The sequence below is a fragment of the Strigops habroptila genome, chromosome 7, assembly GCF_004027225.2.
Source record: "Strigops habroptila isolate Jane chromosome 7, bStrHab1.2.pri, whole genome shotgun sequence".
Classification (NCBI taxonomy): domain Eukaryota; kingdom Metazoa; phylum Chordata; class Aves; order Psittaciformes; family Psittacidae; genus Strigops; species Strigops habroptila.
Genome location: NC_044283.2, coordinates 63,339,704 through 63,355,031, shown reverse-complemented (window position 1 = coordinate 63,355,031; position 15,328 = coordinate 63,339,704). Strand labels below are relative to the sequence as shown.

The 15,328-nt window shown below is 40.2% G+C and overlaps 1 protein-coding gene across 8 annotated transcripts in view; it reads right to left on the bottom strand.

Moving 5' to 3' along the window:
• The window catches only part of ZNF827 (zinc finger protein 827), a 103,309-nt gene that overhangs the window by 63,129 nt on the left and 24,852 nt on the right, over window positions 1-15,328 (bottom strand). For all 8 annotated transcript variants that reach the window (XR_003992328.1, XR_003992329.1, XM_030492742.1 and 5 more), the window contains exons 2-3: window positions 13,735-14,745; window positions 9,432-9,604 (exon numbers count right to left, since the gene is read on the bottom strand). Coding sequence is in view for 6 of the 8 variants with exons in the window: in XM_030492742.1 (XP_030348602.1) it covers window positions 9,432-9,604; window positions 13,735-14,745 (1,184 nt within the window). In the remaining 2 variants the exon portion in view is untranslated. The remainder of the gene's footprint in view (window positions 1-9,431; window positions 9,605-13,734; window positions 14,746-15,328) is intronic.

Sequence of the window (15,328 nt, the reverse complement as noted above, 5' to 3'; positions counted from 1 at the left end):
AGTGGCACTCTACTCCCTGCTCCCTAGCTTGGCTCAGAAACAGCAGCTGTGACAATAATCCAAGGCTCGCTGCTATAGCCTGAGAGTCCAAAAGCCCTGAGGGCTCCAGCTCTAATCAAAGTTCAGCTCTACGCTAGGGAGCCTGGGAAACCTAGCTTTAGCTAAGGCTTTCAGCATTTTGCAGTTTCCTGCGGAACTGAGATCTACATCTCAAGTCCTGGTGCAGACACTGCAGAGTGCTGAGGAAATGGTAGCATTTCCCAAACACAGCTCTGTCAAAATTCGGTTGGAGTTCCCCATGGTTGTAGATTTGGCCTGATTAATTTTCTATATAGTAAGAGGAATTCAATCACAAGCTCATATCCAGCACCTCTCCTCTGAAGATGGGCTGAGAGAGTTGGGCTTGTTCAGCTTGTAGGAAAAAAGGCTCCAGAGAGACCTTACAGTAGCTTTCCAGTCCTAAAGGCGGCCTACAAGGAATCTGGAGAGGGACTTTTTACATGGGCATGTAGTGATGGGACCATGGGAACTGGCTTTAAACTGGACGAGGGCAGATTTAGAGTAGATATTTGAAAGAAATTCTTCACTATGAGGGTAGTGAGCCACTGGAAGAGGTTAACCAGAGAAGCTGTGGCTGCCCCATCCCTGGCAGTGTTCAAGGCCACGTTGGACGGCGCTTTGAGCAACCTGGTCTAATGGAAGTTCTCCCTGCCCATGGCAGGGAGGTTGGAACCAGACGATCTTTAAGATCCTTTCCAATCCAAACCTTTCTATGATTCCCAGCTCTACACACACAGAACCTGAATTCAGATCTGCTAAAACATAAAGCTAAGAGATGCCCCTCTTTTAGTCCCTTTTTCTTTCAGCAAATACGTATTTCATTAGTGCTGTATAACTTTTCATTCAGTAGTTTTCCAAGGGCTCCGGAGATTAGGTACCTAACAAACAGAAGGCAGGAAAGAATTTTTCTTGGCCAGCCACTTTACAGAATGACATTCTCAATATTGTATAAACATGACATTTACAGACAAAGTAATTCTGGAATCTTATAATTGCACCTGACAACAAAAAAATTAGAAGCTAATGCTAACCTAAGACAGTTTTAAAGCACAACCTTGCAGAAGAACAGCAGCACAATAAATTCTAAATATTAACAGGTTACAACAGAAATGCCAACCAGATTGACTGTCTACACTACTGGAAACAGGATGGTCTGTGAGAACAGAAGTATGTAAGCACTCTTCTTCACCAAGAGCACCAAGATGTACTAATGGTAGCAAGCACTCTCACCATGGCAACTTTATCTCTTACACCCACTAAGATTCTGCCTGCCAGGGTTTCTCTCCAGGATCCCCTTCAATCAACATTTCCCTGCCTACGTATTTAACCACTAGATGCCCCTTATCACAATCATCAATACTATGCCTTCTGAAGGCTGCCACTGCTGCAGTCAGGTGGCAAGGTCTGTGTGGGAGCCTACCATGTACGGCATGCCACCCCTGCAGTATCAATTTTGAGAATGGATGAGAATAGGGGAGACTTATTCATCTGATTTGGATTTTTCTCCTGCCCAAAGATAACAGCAGCATCACCAATGGATTTCTTATAAAATAAAGTATGTTTATAACTTGCAGCCAAGGAATGACAGAATCCAAACCCAAATATTTAGAGTTTTAAAAGGAAGAATTTTAGCTCTATCAAAAAACCTACATGAAACAACATCAAGCCCAATATTTAACCTTCAATGGGTCCAGTCCCACCATGAGATTTAAATATTTCTTTTTTAATTATCAAAAATAAATATTTTAAAATTTGAACCCCATTAGAATTAGAAGCTAAGAATTAAAGTCCCTTCAAAGGAAAAAAACGTCCTTTATTTACTCATCTGACAGCAGCTAGAAGAGCCAAGAACTGCCACTCTATGCTATTTGGAGGGAAAAGTCAAGGCAGCAACTACTTGCTGCAGAATAAGAAACAAGAAACCCTGTAGAGCTACACAGAAAGCCGCAGGGGAGATCCAGGTCACACAGTGTTACCGTCCAAAAAGCTGCCCTCTCCCGCCATGAGACAGGAGAATGGCTCTTACACTGTGCTAACGCTACACAAACCATCAGATGCCCTCTTTAGACTCAACTAGGCTGTTCCTGGACGAACCACAGGCAGGAGGAGACAAGAGGGCAGCTGACAGGTTTTCTCCAAACCCCCAGTCCGAGCCCAGCTGCTCCCAGATTTGGATCTCTCTGAATTATGCTGCAAGAAACCACAGTGCACAACCTGCTCTTTCAAAATCCAACAAACCTACTGTTTGACTTATGTCAGAAACATTTAAGGACTTCTGCCTTCTGAGTTTATTTCATTTAGTTCTGGATATTCTCCTTGACTGTGCATCATCTTTATTTTAACCCTACGGTCTTCCCAGTCTCCAACAATATTCCGTGGTTCTACAGTTTTTTCAATGTGTGCTTGATATTACATATGCAATAATTGTAAACAGAACTCTACACTCCTTACAAACTTCAGGCCTACTTTGAGCACTTGGGTAATAATTATCTATTAGTCATTTCTTTATTTGTTTCTTTCACTTTCTCTTGCTGCCTCCTCATTCTCACAAGACCAAAAAAAAAAAGAAAAAAAGGAGGCCATTCAATTTATCTTCTCTATCACATGCACTATTTTGATCACACCTCACACCTTCGATCACACTTCTCTCACCCTTCTGGCAGTCTCATTCTTTTCAGCTTCTTTCTTTAATGGGAGTTCTTGCCATCACACTGATCATTTTGATTGCCAGCTTTTAAAACCCCTTCTATCTCTGACATGTCTTTTTGATGCAGTGACCAAAAGTGAGTATTGTAAGTGGCAGCGCACCATATGTTAATAACAGCATTGTAATATTTTCAGGGTTATTTCTGTTTTATTCTACATTCAAATATCTAATGTACTTTTTTTAACCACTGCTGTGCATGCTAAGGAAAGGTTTTCATTGAACTGTCTATAATGATACCCAGATATTTTCCCTGAGTAGTCACAGTTCATTATATCAGACAGCCAGGTGCATTATTAGACTCTTGTTTCCAATGTGCAGTACCTTGTATTTGTCAACAATAACTTCATTTGCCCCTTGTTGATCTGTCAGACAGCCTCTTTTTTTTCCCTTTTAAGCTTTACCTTTCAAATCTTGATTCATGCACACAAGGTTGTATTGTCTACAATTCTCTTACCCACAGACATCATTTTGTGCAGATCACATTTGCTAAAATACACACAATTCCACTTAGTAATGGAATACCTCTCTGTTAGCCTTCTGTCATGCTTAAAATTGCTAATTCCTGCCTACCCTTTGTTTTACTGTCTCTTGGTGAATTTCTAATTTGCCATAGTACATCCCATTGCTTAATTTATTTGGCAGCTTCTCAGTGAGAAGCTTTGCCAAAGGCTTTTTTAAAGACCAAATAAATTTCAACCGATTCCCTAAGTCCATGATTTTCCTGACATGCTCAGAACATCTGAGTAGAAGAACACGATTTTCTTTTACAGACACCACATGCCCCTATCACAACACATCATTCGTATCACTGTGTTTTTTTTTTCCTGTTAGGTTTTTATTGACATATTAAGCAATTTATTCAATCAACTTTTCATACTTAAAAGCAACAGCCCTGCCGATTTACCCACCAGTTTACGTCCTAGGAACTACACACTGGCCCATACAGATGTACCACAGTTACAAACACATGTGATCCCACCTAACAATGGTGAGTAGGGTTGAGGGAAACAGTGGCACAGGCACCTCCTGCAATTTTGTAGTACTGGTGAGGTAGATATTTTCTTTTCCCCTTCCTTAAAGTTGGGGTAATGCTTTGCACAGGCTCCCTTCTAGTTATGAGGCACAGGAAAGGAAGGACTGGCGTTCACCTTTTGTTTGTGGAACTTAACAGGGGGTTTTTGTTGTTATTTTTTAAACACTTAGAATAAGAGGAAGTGTTTTTTTCTGAGAACCTCCATCCCTAAGCAAAATCAGAGCATAAGGGGGTTGGGGTGCTGAATCCATTCACTGCTGTATTTGCTTCTGGCTACTCACTCTTCGCTTTCTTTCTGTGACCTAATTATCAGTCCTTTCTTTGCCTACTATAGGTTTTATTTCTCTCACAAACTTTGAAGTGGATTAACATTTCCACAAAGGGCATCTGTCTAAGCAACTACTACAATCAACAACTACTACAACCTGGCCATGCAGCCACACCTGCCTACCCACTGATCTTTTCTGGGGTTTGATTTTTATTTTCTTTTTTCTCTTGAATCTCTTTTAGTAAAATGCCGCCTTCTGTGACTGTGTTAGAGTACACTTGAGAGGTCTCTATCTTGCATCTATCATGTGCTACTCTGCTTTTTCATTTCATGCTCATTTCTGATAAATTCCTTCATTTTAAAAATATTGCACTTTCAAAAATGTAGTGCTATGGTGCTAGTTTTGATATGATCCTTCCCCCCAGGACACATACATTATTTATATATTATTTTCTTTTTGGAACTATTTCTTTGTTTTGCTTGAAAGCAAAAGGGAAAACAAAAAAAAAAGCCTCTCTGCAGGGCTGGAATAGGCATTCACAAAAAAATTTTGTTTTTTTCCTTTTTTCTTTAAGATTTAAGGTATCATTGCATATCCTGTCTTATCCTTGTCTCATATTCAAAAACTGACAAGATTAAAAGGCAGATATTTGAAGTCATTTGTGGTACCTGTCTGAGACTCAGGGCACAGACTTCACTTGCTGAAAAGCTGTGCAAGTTTGCATTACCTCCCGTTGGCTGAGGAAGAGAATCACAGGTGCCTCTCAGGGCTCTTTAAGTTTACCTTAAACCAAAGCAAAAACTCTCCCACAAAATACAGTCAACCTCTCTCTCCCCACTTCATCTAGTGAAGATGCTTTAAAATGATCTGTCCTGTACTTCACCAAAATGGATTAGGAATACTTATTCAATTGTCTGACCCTACCTGTAAAAGAAAGAGGGAAAAGCAAATCACTAAGGGGTAGTGAGCACCTGGCTACATTCTTCAGCTTCTTCAGGGCCTTTTCTTATTCCCACTATAATGTAATTAATAGCCTCTTCCTAATCAAGAGGCTGATTAGAACCCTCTTCATAATACACAGGAACATTAATCTGAGATCTCACTACATGGTCCCTCTTCTTAAGCAACAGAAGCAGAAAGATCCTGTGGTTGAGCATCACATGACCTACCTGCCACTGTATCTAACTTCTCTGTTAAGCTTAATCTTCTCTTTCCTCATTTTCTGCCATACCATCATGCTTCAGCACGTGTTCACAATGCCTAACTTTTCCACTGCCAGAAGAGCTGGCTCACACATTTCTGCCTAACGTCTATATAACAGCATAAGGAACATTTATAGATATTATTTTTGGCCATATGCTCCTCTTCCTCATTCCCCCTTCCAAGTGCCCAGGCTAATATCCCGTTGCTTTCTTGGAACATATCTGCATGATCTCACAAGCCTCTCCCATGCACCAATTGCTGAGGAGGTTATGTGCATGATCCAAAGACACCAATTGGCCAAAGTCTGACTGATGCTTGTGGTATTGCTCTGAGGTAAATTTAATCCCCACTTCCCTACCAGGGAAAACAGAAAAGCCTGAGTGTATCCTGCTGAATTACACTGCCCCTTTCTGTTGCTTTCTGCAGAAGTACGTTAAGATTCTCTCTCAAGAAGAAAACAACATATTCCAACTGAATATATGCTCAGATAAACAGAGAGGAGGACTCAAGCACAACCCTTTCTGCCTGCTTTGACAAGATACCTCTCTCAGTTACCCATTCCTTTTGTCCAGCTTCATTTTCAGTGTTCTCAGCACCCCCGGAAACCACACTATGATACCAGAATCAAGTCCTGAGATGCTACCCCCAGATTCCTGGAAATAAGGGCCAAAATTTGCGGTTATGCATGTTCTATAATTTGACATCAAAAATACTGTACTGTGTCTATTTTAGGATTTTTCTGAGGTGCATATCACTGCGGAATCTAAGTGCAATATAACAATTATAGACGCTGTGTGCCTTAAAAGGCAGACTACTCAGCCTCTCTTTTTCATTGTGTGTCTGTGTGGAAACTTTCCTTGTGCTTCCCTTCTTGCCTTTCACTTCCTTGCCTCCAGTTGTGAGCTGGTCCTGGCAAAGTGCCCTTGCTAGTAGAATGTTCCATCAACATGGTGGGTAGCACATGTAGATCTGAATATGGGTTAGAGCTGGAATCGATACAGCTCTCTATTAAGATTTTCTCTAGCAGGGGACAAGACACCAAAAATGTTGGCAATGTTGTATTCTGGGTCAATCAGTTTGACATGTTATAATTACCATAGAATTACACAGTATTTATATTATTTAGTTATTATTCATTAATCTAAAGATAGACACAATAAGGAAGGACCATATGGACACACACAAACCACTCATGGAAATTAAATCTCTAAATAATCAGTTTCAATGGAAAATCCATACAAGAACCTAGAAAAAAGAGGAAATGTTTCAGCTCTTTGCCATGCTGCCTAGGAGGAAACAAAGACAACCCTATTAGATTTTGAGGACTGCAGCTGGACAGAACACCTCAGCGGGTTTTGCCTGTCATCCTTATCAATACAACATAAAACCAGAAAACCAAAAAGCATCCAAAAGGAAAAAAGCTTGGCTTGTGTTAGTATCCTAGAATAAAAATTGGCTTATAATGAATGACAAACACCAGCCTAATATCCTAATTTTGAGTAGCCTTTTGGTTTTGAAAAATGTGTCTTCACCTGTAGCTGCAGCTGACTCATGGGCAGGGAGAGAAGAGTAGAGAGCTAGAGGCAGCTCCACCTCCATGGGTTGCCTGCCAAGAAGGAGATAAGGCCAGGTAGCTCCCAAAGGATCACAGGACAATGAGGAAAACTGAAACACCTGACTGGCATAACCAGAACACTGCATGCTAAGTAGCTCCCAGCTGTGCTGTAGCATGTCTGATGTGTATTCATTCCATTTTGAACACTGTTGGCATATATATATGTCAGTTATCATAATCTCATACCTATTTACACACAGATTTAAAAGCAGCACTTTCTTTTAATAAGAAATCTGGTATTTTTTTATTTTTAATCTTGTTATCAATTTACACTTTCACCAAAGGGAATTCAAATTATGTCTGACACTGTTGGACACATGACTAACATGCCCCCACCTCATTCACCTGCTTCAATTTTGATGTGATAGAAAATGTTATTACAAATGGCCTACTCAACTGAGAAAAGTGTGTGAAACCCATTGAAATTAAGGTAAAACATTATCTTTCAGATTCTTGTGCTTGTGATTCTTTACCTCTATCCATGAGGCTATAAAAGGACAAAAGAGCAAATACAAGTCGTCTAGTTTTGTAAGATAATTGCCTTCATCTTAAACAGGGGGCAGTTTTACCAGCAAAGACCACATAGCCCATCATGATCTGCATGACTGGACTGCACTGACTCCTCATCAGACTTCAGATCTTACCTCTGTAGTAAGGCTAAAGGAGGTTGTAATATCTTACATTGCGTCAAGCAGCTCTGGGCCCTACTCTGACTTCAGTGATGGCAGTCCTGGGGTAATGGTTGGACTTAATAATCTTAAAGGTCTTTTCCAACCTAGTTGATTCTATGATTCTATGTCTAACTGAGCATTACTTGGTAATAATTACTGTATTACCAAATAATTACATGTTACATGTTTGTACAAGGGGTCTGTTTTAAGATGACATGAGCTCAGTTTGGTGGGAGCAGAAAAGAGCACAAGGACTTCAGACAGCAATCAATTTGACAGCACACAGAGACAGTGAAAAAGTTCCTGATTTTCCTCAGAATTTTCTTTCCTTTGGAAATCACCATGCTAAAAAGGAATGGATAGGCCCTCGACTTGCAAATAATAACTCAAAAAAAAAAAAAAAATTAAAAAAGCACAGAACAAGAATTTCTGCAGGGAATAATAGCGACAGGGGGACAAAGCAGGGACAACAACAGGTCTTTGCCAGGCAATAGCAAGCTTTTAGGTGATATGTGCTTCTTTGCAGCCTGTCAATAACCAAAACCAAAAAGCCTTTCTTATGATAGAATCATGCTGTGTTCCCATTCCAGCTACTCATCTTCTACTCCTGATGGCCATATGTGCCTTATAGTCAACATGGAACACCAAGTCCTAAAAGAGCGAGCCATAAACACCAAACCTTCTTGTACCTAATAAGGATTAGCATGATACATCAAGGATGCCTGGGAATAGTGCACTGATCCATAGTAGGAGCATTAAAGGATAAGCCCTCAGACTTTAGGGGGATGATTCCAGACCTAGCAAAGACCTGAAATACAGTAAGATTTGCTGTTGTGATGAGTGGAATCATCTGAATCATTTGCATGGAAGTGAAAAGCTACTTGGCTGTAAGCAAGGTTAAGACTCCTGTTTAGTGATCTCAAATTCTGCAATAGCATATATAAAAGCTGAACAGGCATTATTGTCCCCCTCCACACCAGTCTGGTTCTCTGTTGCACACATTTGTCTAAACCAGACAAAATACTAACTGTAATAAAATATTTCACTATTATAAAACTCAACTGCATTAACAGGGGAAACTTTTTGCACTTTAGCTTCTTCATTCATGGGCTAATGTGGCAGGTACCATTTTTACTTCATCAAGCATGTTCTATAGCTTGCAAGACCACGCACTTTGTATACTGCAACCATGTAGTACTTCAGCTAAGAAGGCAGGCAGTTTCTTTACATGTTTATATTTTTCCGTATCAACACAGATATTGCTTCATTCAAAAGAACATCTTCAGTTTGAGCCTAAAACTGAGGCTGAGTTAAAAGCGCACTTTAAACTTAATGGAAACACTTCAAAACAAAACATTACAGTATAAAATGTCATTCTTTTTGGTTTGGATGATTCATTGCTGAAGTGTCTGCAGTTAAAAACTACAGCAGTAAAAAAAGTTAAAACTGCAGGCCTGTCTGTGGAAAGTCATGGAGAGATCCCCTGCTAGTGCTGGCTGAGTTGAAATGCCCACTTAGTGTGATGCAATGGCATGCAGAGATACTAGCTGGCATCCTGAAAAGCAGCACTGCTGTGCTTGCACGGTGCCACACCTCAGCTAACACCCCTGCTTCTGGTGGTTCCAAGTCCAGAACTAAATCAATCACAAACAGCTTTTGCTGCACCAAGTTGACATAACCCAAGGAAGTTTCCACACTGCATAAAATGGAAAGGCAAGCGAAGGAAAAAAGTTATTTCTTTCTCTTTTTATGGTCTCTAACTGTAGTACAACTAGGGAAATTTTGTTCTTGCAAACTCAAAGTAGTTTTGTTATACTATCATTTTTTTATTGATCATTCAAGTGATTCAATTGTCAGTAAACACTTCCCTTACCTTCATGTGTGATTTGAGATTGTCCTTGCGTGCACAGCGAAATGGACAGAGTGGACACTGATGACTTTTCAAACCTGTATGAATCACCATGTGCCGTTTCCAGTAACTCTTCCTCTTGATAACCAAACCACAGATTGGACACTGGAAAGGTTTTCCTCCTTCTTCTTCTGAGGCTTAGCACAAGGGGGAAGAAAAAGAGAAGATCCTTTACAGCTACTTGTCGAATACTTTCCCCTTGTAAACATAATCAAGATACCATTTTTCAATGCTAGAATTTTATCTGCAAAGAGACATCTGTTAAACAACATATACCTGAAATTTCAGTTCTGTCCCCCTCCTCCGCATATCCCTTTTCCCCTTAATCTAGTTATTCTCCCTCTAAGAAAGGTCACCATAATTTGTAAAGGTTAATGTCCAAAACATCCTTTGGCTAATCAGGAGGGGATGCTACTCTATCTCACCTGGTCCTAATGGTCCTTATAATTTAACTAAACTGAGATGGATGTCTCTCATAATCGTTACTTTGCAGCTTCATTTCCTATCAAAGGCCGGTTATAGCAGGGTATGGAAAATATGCTTAATTGTCAAAAAATGATCCATTTCCATATCTGATGGTTATCCAGCAGGGGAGCAGGATATAAAGCATAGAACAATCCACAGCTTAACTGAAAAGCATGCTGGTATTGCATATCAGATATATTGAACTACAGAAGTGAATGGCTTCAGAACCCCTGCTGTTGAAATTGTTTAGTTATGGTCAAGCAGATGCTGCTGTAACTTCAGTCACCAGGGTCTTCAGGTCATGGGTTTCCTTCTGCTCCTCTAGATGCCAGGGCTTTAAACCTGGGCTTTAAACCTTCCTAAAATGTTTGCACTCTGCTTTACTGCCCAATTCACCTAAAACATGAAAGGGATTTGGTGGCATTTATCAGGCAAATGTGGTTAATGTCACCGAGTGTGGAACCACTGCAAGGTTGAAGGAAAGAGAAATCCTTTGCTGCTGACTTTACACAACTAACCATCTATTCATTCTAGCACCACAATTTCCTCTGCTTATTGTAAAGAAAGGTCTAGTGTTACTGTGAAATTGGAAGCCCTTTTAGTCACTGTAAAAGACTATTTCCAATTATCCAGAGCTCAGCAATGTGCATCCTGCTATTTAGAAATTCTCTCAGAATATTTAATCTCGTTATTATCAGTTATTTCCTACTGATAAGGATATAGCAAACATCAAATTCCCTTGATGAGGAACTAAGTGATAAAAACCTCCAGAAAGATTTGTCATATCCTAAAATGTAATTCTTGCTATTAGGTAGGAAACAAAAACACTGTACTCCAACTGATTAGGTAATCATGTAAGTACAAAAAAGGATGCATTGTCAAAGCATGCACTTCTACAAGTTCGGAAATTCTCGTCGTGAAATAGTCTATCACATTCAACATATTATCAAATTGTTCCACTCTCTGCACCTCTAAAGAGTACGCCAACACCAATGCTAAAATTGCTTGTGTTTCAGTTTTTAAATATCTTTACTTCTTCACACGAGGCAGGAGAAAGACAAACCACAGGAAAAAAATGCATTAGTAGCATTTTTACCTGTCATTTCTTTTCTTTTGATCATATCTTTTCTCCGGCCTCTGGCTATCATCACAAAGAATCCAAAAAGAAACACGTAACAAGCTATTACCCGTTTTCCACCCCAATAAAAATAAATCTGCAAACAAGATGGATCAATAGTAATTTAGCACATTACAAAATATGCAAAGAACTGGACTGAATGCATGTGACTTCACCAGTAACAATGACAATGGTACAAAGGAATTATGTCAATGTTCTCCAAAGCTGAACCATGTTAGCTCTTTACTCTACTACACAGACCTGAGCATTAAGAGAGAAAATCATGGGCTTCAGCTTTTCTTCATTTATATTGATGTCTATTTTATGTCAAATGGTGTCAATCAGTTGGAAAGAAATTAATCCAGTGAGGAGAGAATCAGCCAGTGCTTCCCGAAGAAGCTTCAGGAACAAAATTGCTAGCATCACAGGCAAAAAGTTACACCGAACCAGCATTCGGTCAATAAAAGAAGGGTCTGCCACCAACACTTCTTAAAAAATTATATCAGAACTTTAACAGAGATTCCAGGCTCTACTCAACATGTGCAGAAGTGAAGTCTGCAATCAAAGGTCATTGAACAGTGACCTCTTTCTGCAAGCTGCACTTCTCCATAGCTGAAGGGACCAAGGAGTCTAGCTTTCCATAATAAACATCCAGATATGCTAACCAACAGCTTGCTTTTTAGTTTCAGTCATTTAATTATATAGAAAGGAAAAACTTAGTAGCATAACAGAAAATGGACTTTTGCTATGAACATTACACTATAAAGTCTGCTTGGATGCCAACTGGCATTGGCTCAGTGTGTATGAACTGAAAGGGAACACCCTTCCTCTTGGGGTACTAGTCCCATATATTATAAAAAATGAATAGTTATTCCTTGATTACTAAGGACCTGAGGCAGTCAGCCCCCACTGTCATCTTTTAGCAACACAGTATGCTTGGGCCTTCAGCAAAGAGAGTATTTGCTAGGAATTTGCTGCATCAGAGCTAGTGTATAAAGCACCAGTACTACCAGCACACTTGCATGCTGGTACAGAGCACTCCCCTCGTATAAGCTGTACAGAGAAATCTCACAGTTTGTTGGTCAAACACAGAACCTGGATTTTACTACAACTACCTACTTTTCCCCAGCAAAAACTGATGATGTGAACAGCTTTTTCTCCCACAGGAAATAAACTAATAACTTCAGATAAATTTTAACCTTACTCCTTTTCTATACATTGCTGTTTTTCTTATATGAAGGCCAGTCTTCATGGGGAAAGTTACATTAAATTAATGCCCACAGTCACACTGGTGTAGCCAGTGGGGGTACTCCTATTCCCACATGAAAGGACCTTTTTCTTCATTTAGGTTATGTTACTCCAAAAAGGACTTCATCTAAACTAATGAAAACCTTAGGCCAGACCCATGCCAGGAGTAGTTTGCTACTTCAATTGTCTTATCAAAACACACCAGCAAAGCATTTGTAGAACACATGTAACTCACAGCAAAACACTGCTACCAGCTGCACCTCATCACATCCCTACCTCTCCTCTTCCAAGGGAGGAAAAAACATTTCTGTCTATCCAATAGCTTCCACTCTGTAAGTTTTTACCCAGAGCTGCACAGGAACAGAGCAGACCTCATAACATCCCTAAACAAAAATGTGAAGTCAGAAAGATGGTATTGCAATGATACAATGTCCACGTCAGGTTTTATGTATGTACACTGGCTTGCTATACCTGTGCAGTCAAGCTAATATTCCTGATAAAACTCTGTCTGGTAAAGCTCTAACACACTGAACCACTTCGTGCACCTTATGAAGATAGCTGACATGTTTCCTTCCCCTCTGCAGCAGAATGCCACTCCAGGGAGAACACTGACAACACCTGAAGCTGTATGTTCTACCTGAAATATGAATCCATGATGGGCACTTTTTATAGAAAGAGATGAAAGAAACCTTATTTTTCCTTATTTTGAAGGTGGATCATTGCAATTTCCCTGCATGGCTTGCCAGTTCTTGAAAGCTTTTGTTACCAAAGTTGTTTCTTCTTATTCCCTGTAAGCCTTATTCCTTGACTGCCAACAGCTGGAATTGGTGAACGGGAGTTAGAAGTGTAAAAATGGTTCTTGTTGAAGAAACTAGAAAATGCAGTTTGCCTTTTTAAAAAAAAAAAAAAAAAAAAAAGACAAAGGACTGCAAAATACAGAACTGCTGCAAAAAAATTTAATGAAAAGTGGCAACATAATAATATACTCTGGTAAATTAGGACAGGGTAGTAAGTGATTATACAAAAGTCTATTTGTGACAGAGACAGCAGGAGGGAGAATTCTCCGTTGTCCAGTCTTTCAAAAGCACTAGTTTTGTACATGCTCACTGTTACCATGAGCTCCCTAACACGGATTCTTTGATCTTCTCCATTAAATATTTTTGTGGACTTACTCTGAACTTGGTAAGAGGGGAAAACACCAGTGTATGGAATAAAAAAAAGTACTGAGCTGTACACTTTATATCTTTCAAATATGGAAACATTTGTGACAGTTTGGTCTTCAAGTGGTATTTTAAAAAGCTTTTCTATTGTTTACCTAAAGTACCTATTTCTTATAATACATGTAATCGAACCAAATCCAGGCCCACTGAAGATATGTTACACAAGCCTATAGGAAAACAGATACATTCTGTGTAGTGGTTCAAACTATCTCCATACCTGTAGTAGCGGGTTTAGATGCTCTTCCCTTAGGGACTGGCAGTAACAGTAATTCCAAAGACTGTGGTGGAGTTGCTTTCTCTTGCTTCAACTCTGAAAGCTGCAGGGGATCCTCAGCAACCAGTGATTTCTTCTTTTCAGCCAACAGGGTGCCTGCAGCCCTTGCAGCAACCTCCTTGAGAAGGGCAGCTGAAGAGGTCATGGAAGCCAGAGAAAGGAAAGAACTAGCTGGAGGTGGGTGCTCCTGCCCAGGAGTCATGCTTCTTTCACTCACTTTCTTAGACAAAGCTGCTAATGTGGAGCTGGCTGACTGAGAACTAAAAGGTGAGGAAAAGGATTCAAATCTTATAGTGTCTTCAGTCCTTGACAGAGATTTGTCCTGCAGAACAGCATTGGCTGCAGCTTTCAGTTTCAGGATAGCTGAATCAGGGGACAAACCACAGGTGGTGGTTGAATTTGGCAACCACTTACCTTGATTCCATATAAAGTGACTACCTGCATTGTATTGGTCACTTTGTTCCTGTTTCTCAGCAAGCTTTCTGGCAAGAACACTTAGCTGCTGGGCATGATGAGCAGGTGGAGAGAAGGAAAGGTCTGAGCCAAGATTTACGGGGGACTCAACTCTGCCATTGACTGTAACAGCAGTATCCAGCTTGAGGGAGCCAGCCTCCAGCAGCCGCCTCAAGTTACTACTCAGTGGCTTATTTGGACCAGGAGGTTCTTCTTCACAAAGAGAAGACACATCAGGAGAAAGGTGCTCTTTGCTCTGTAGTGTGTCTCTTAGTGCCTCATTTTCAATGGATCCCAGCTCCGCTGTGTTGCTGCTAGGAGTTGCACTTCCCAAAGAAGTATCTGGGGAAGTGGACTGCTCTTGGATCCTGTCCTCAAGAGACAACTTAAAGTTCTCCTGGACTTCTCCATACGATGCCTCTGAAGGAGTTTCTGAAGAATTTCCAAACCAGCGTTCTTCTTCACTGAGTTCACCTTCCACTTCTTCCTGTCTGGTACCATCTGCGTGGAACCAAGAACAACAGTATTATTCCTAAATACGTGTAAAATAACTTAGCATGAAGTATACCTGGTCTCTGCATGACCCTCCTGCCTAGTCGGTCACCTAACATCCCCCTGAAGTGCATGGACTTACTCTGAACTTGGTAAGAGGGGAAAATACCATTGTATGGAATAAAAAAAAGTACTGAGCATCACTACTGGACTTAGCATCAGCCTGGATTGAGTGACCAGGAAAATTTTTTTGGAAAATGATTAAGTCTTTCTTGGAAGACAAGATCATGACAAGCCTGTCATCTTTCAGTCAGCGTAACCAAACCAGCTAAAACTGCAACAATACAAATACACATCATACATATTCATGTATTGCAAACGTTTCATTATTGGTATAGTCTGTACAACCTGCAAAATATTATGAACTTTGTGGTATAAAGCAAGGATTTAATGGGCCCAGAAATTAGTGGATACTCGTGTCTTTGTACAGCTACCACAGGCGCGCCTTCAAAAGCCAATCAAGTATGTAGCTACTCAAAGTAGTTTCTTCCAGTTACTTTAAATCTCAGCCCAATCCTGCAGTGACCCCTAT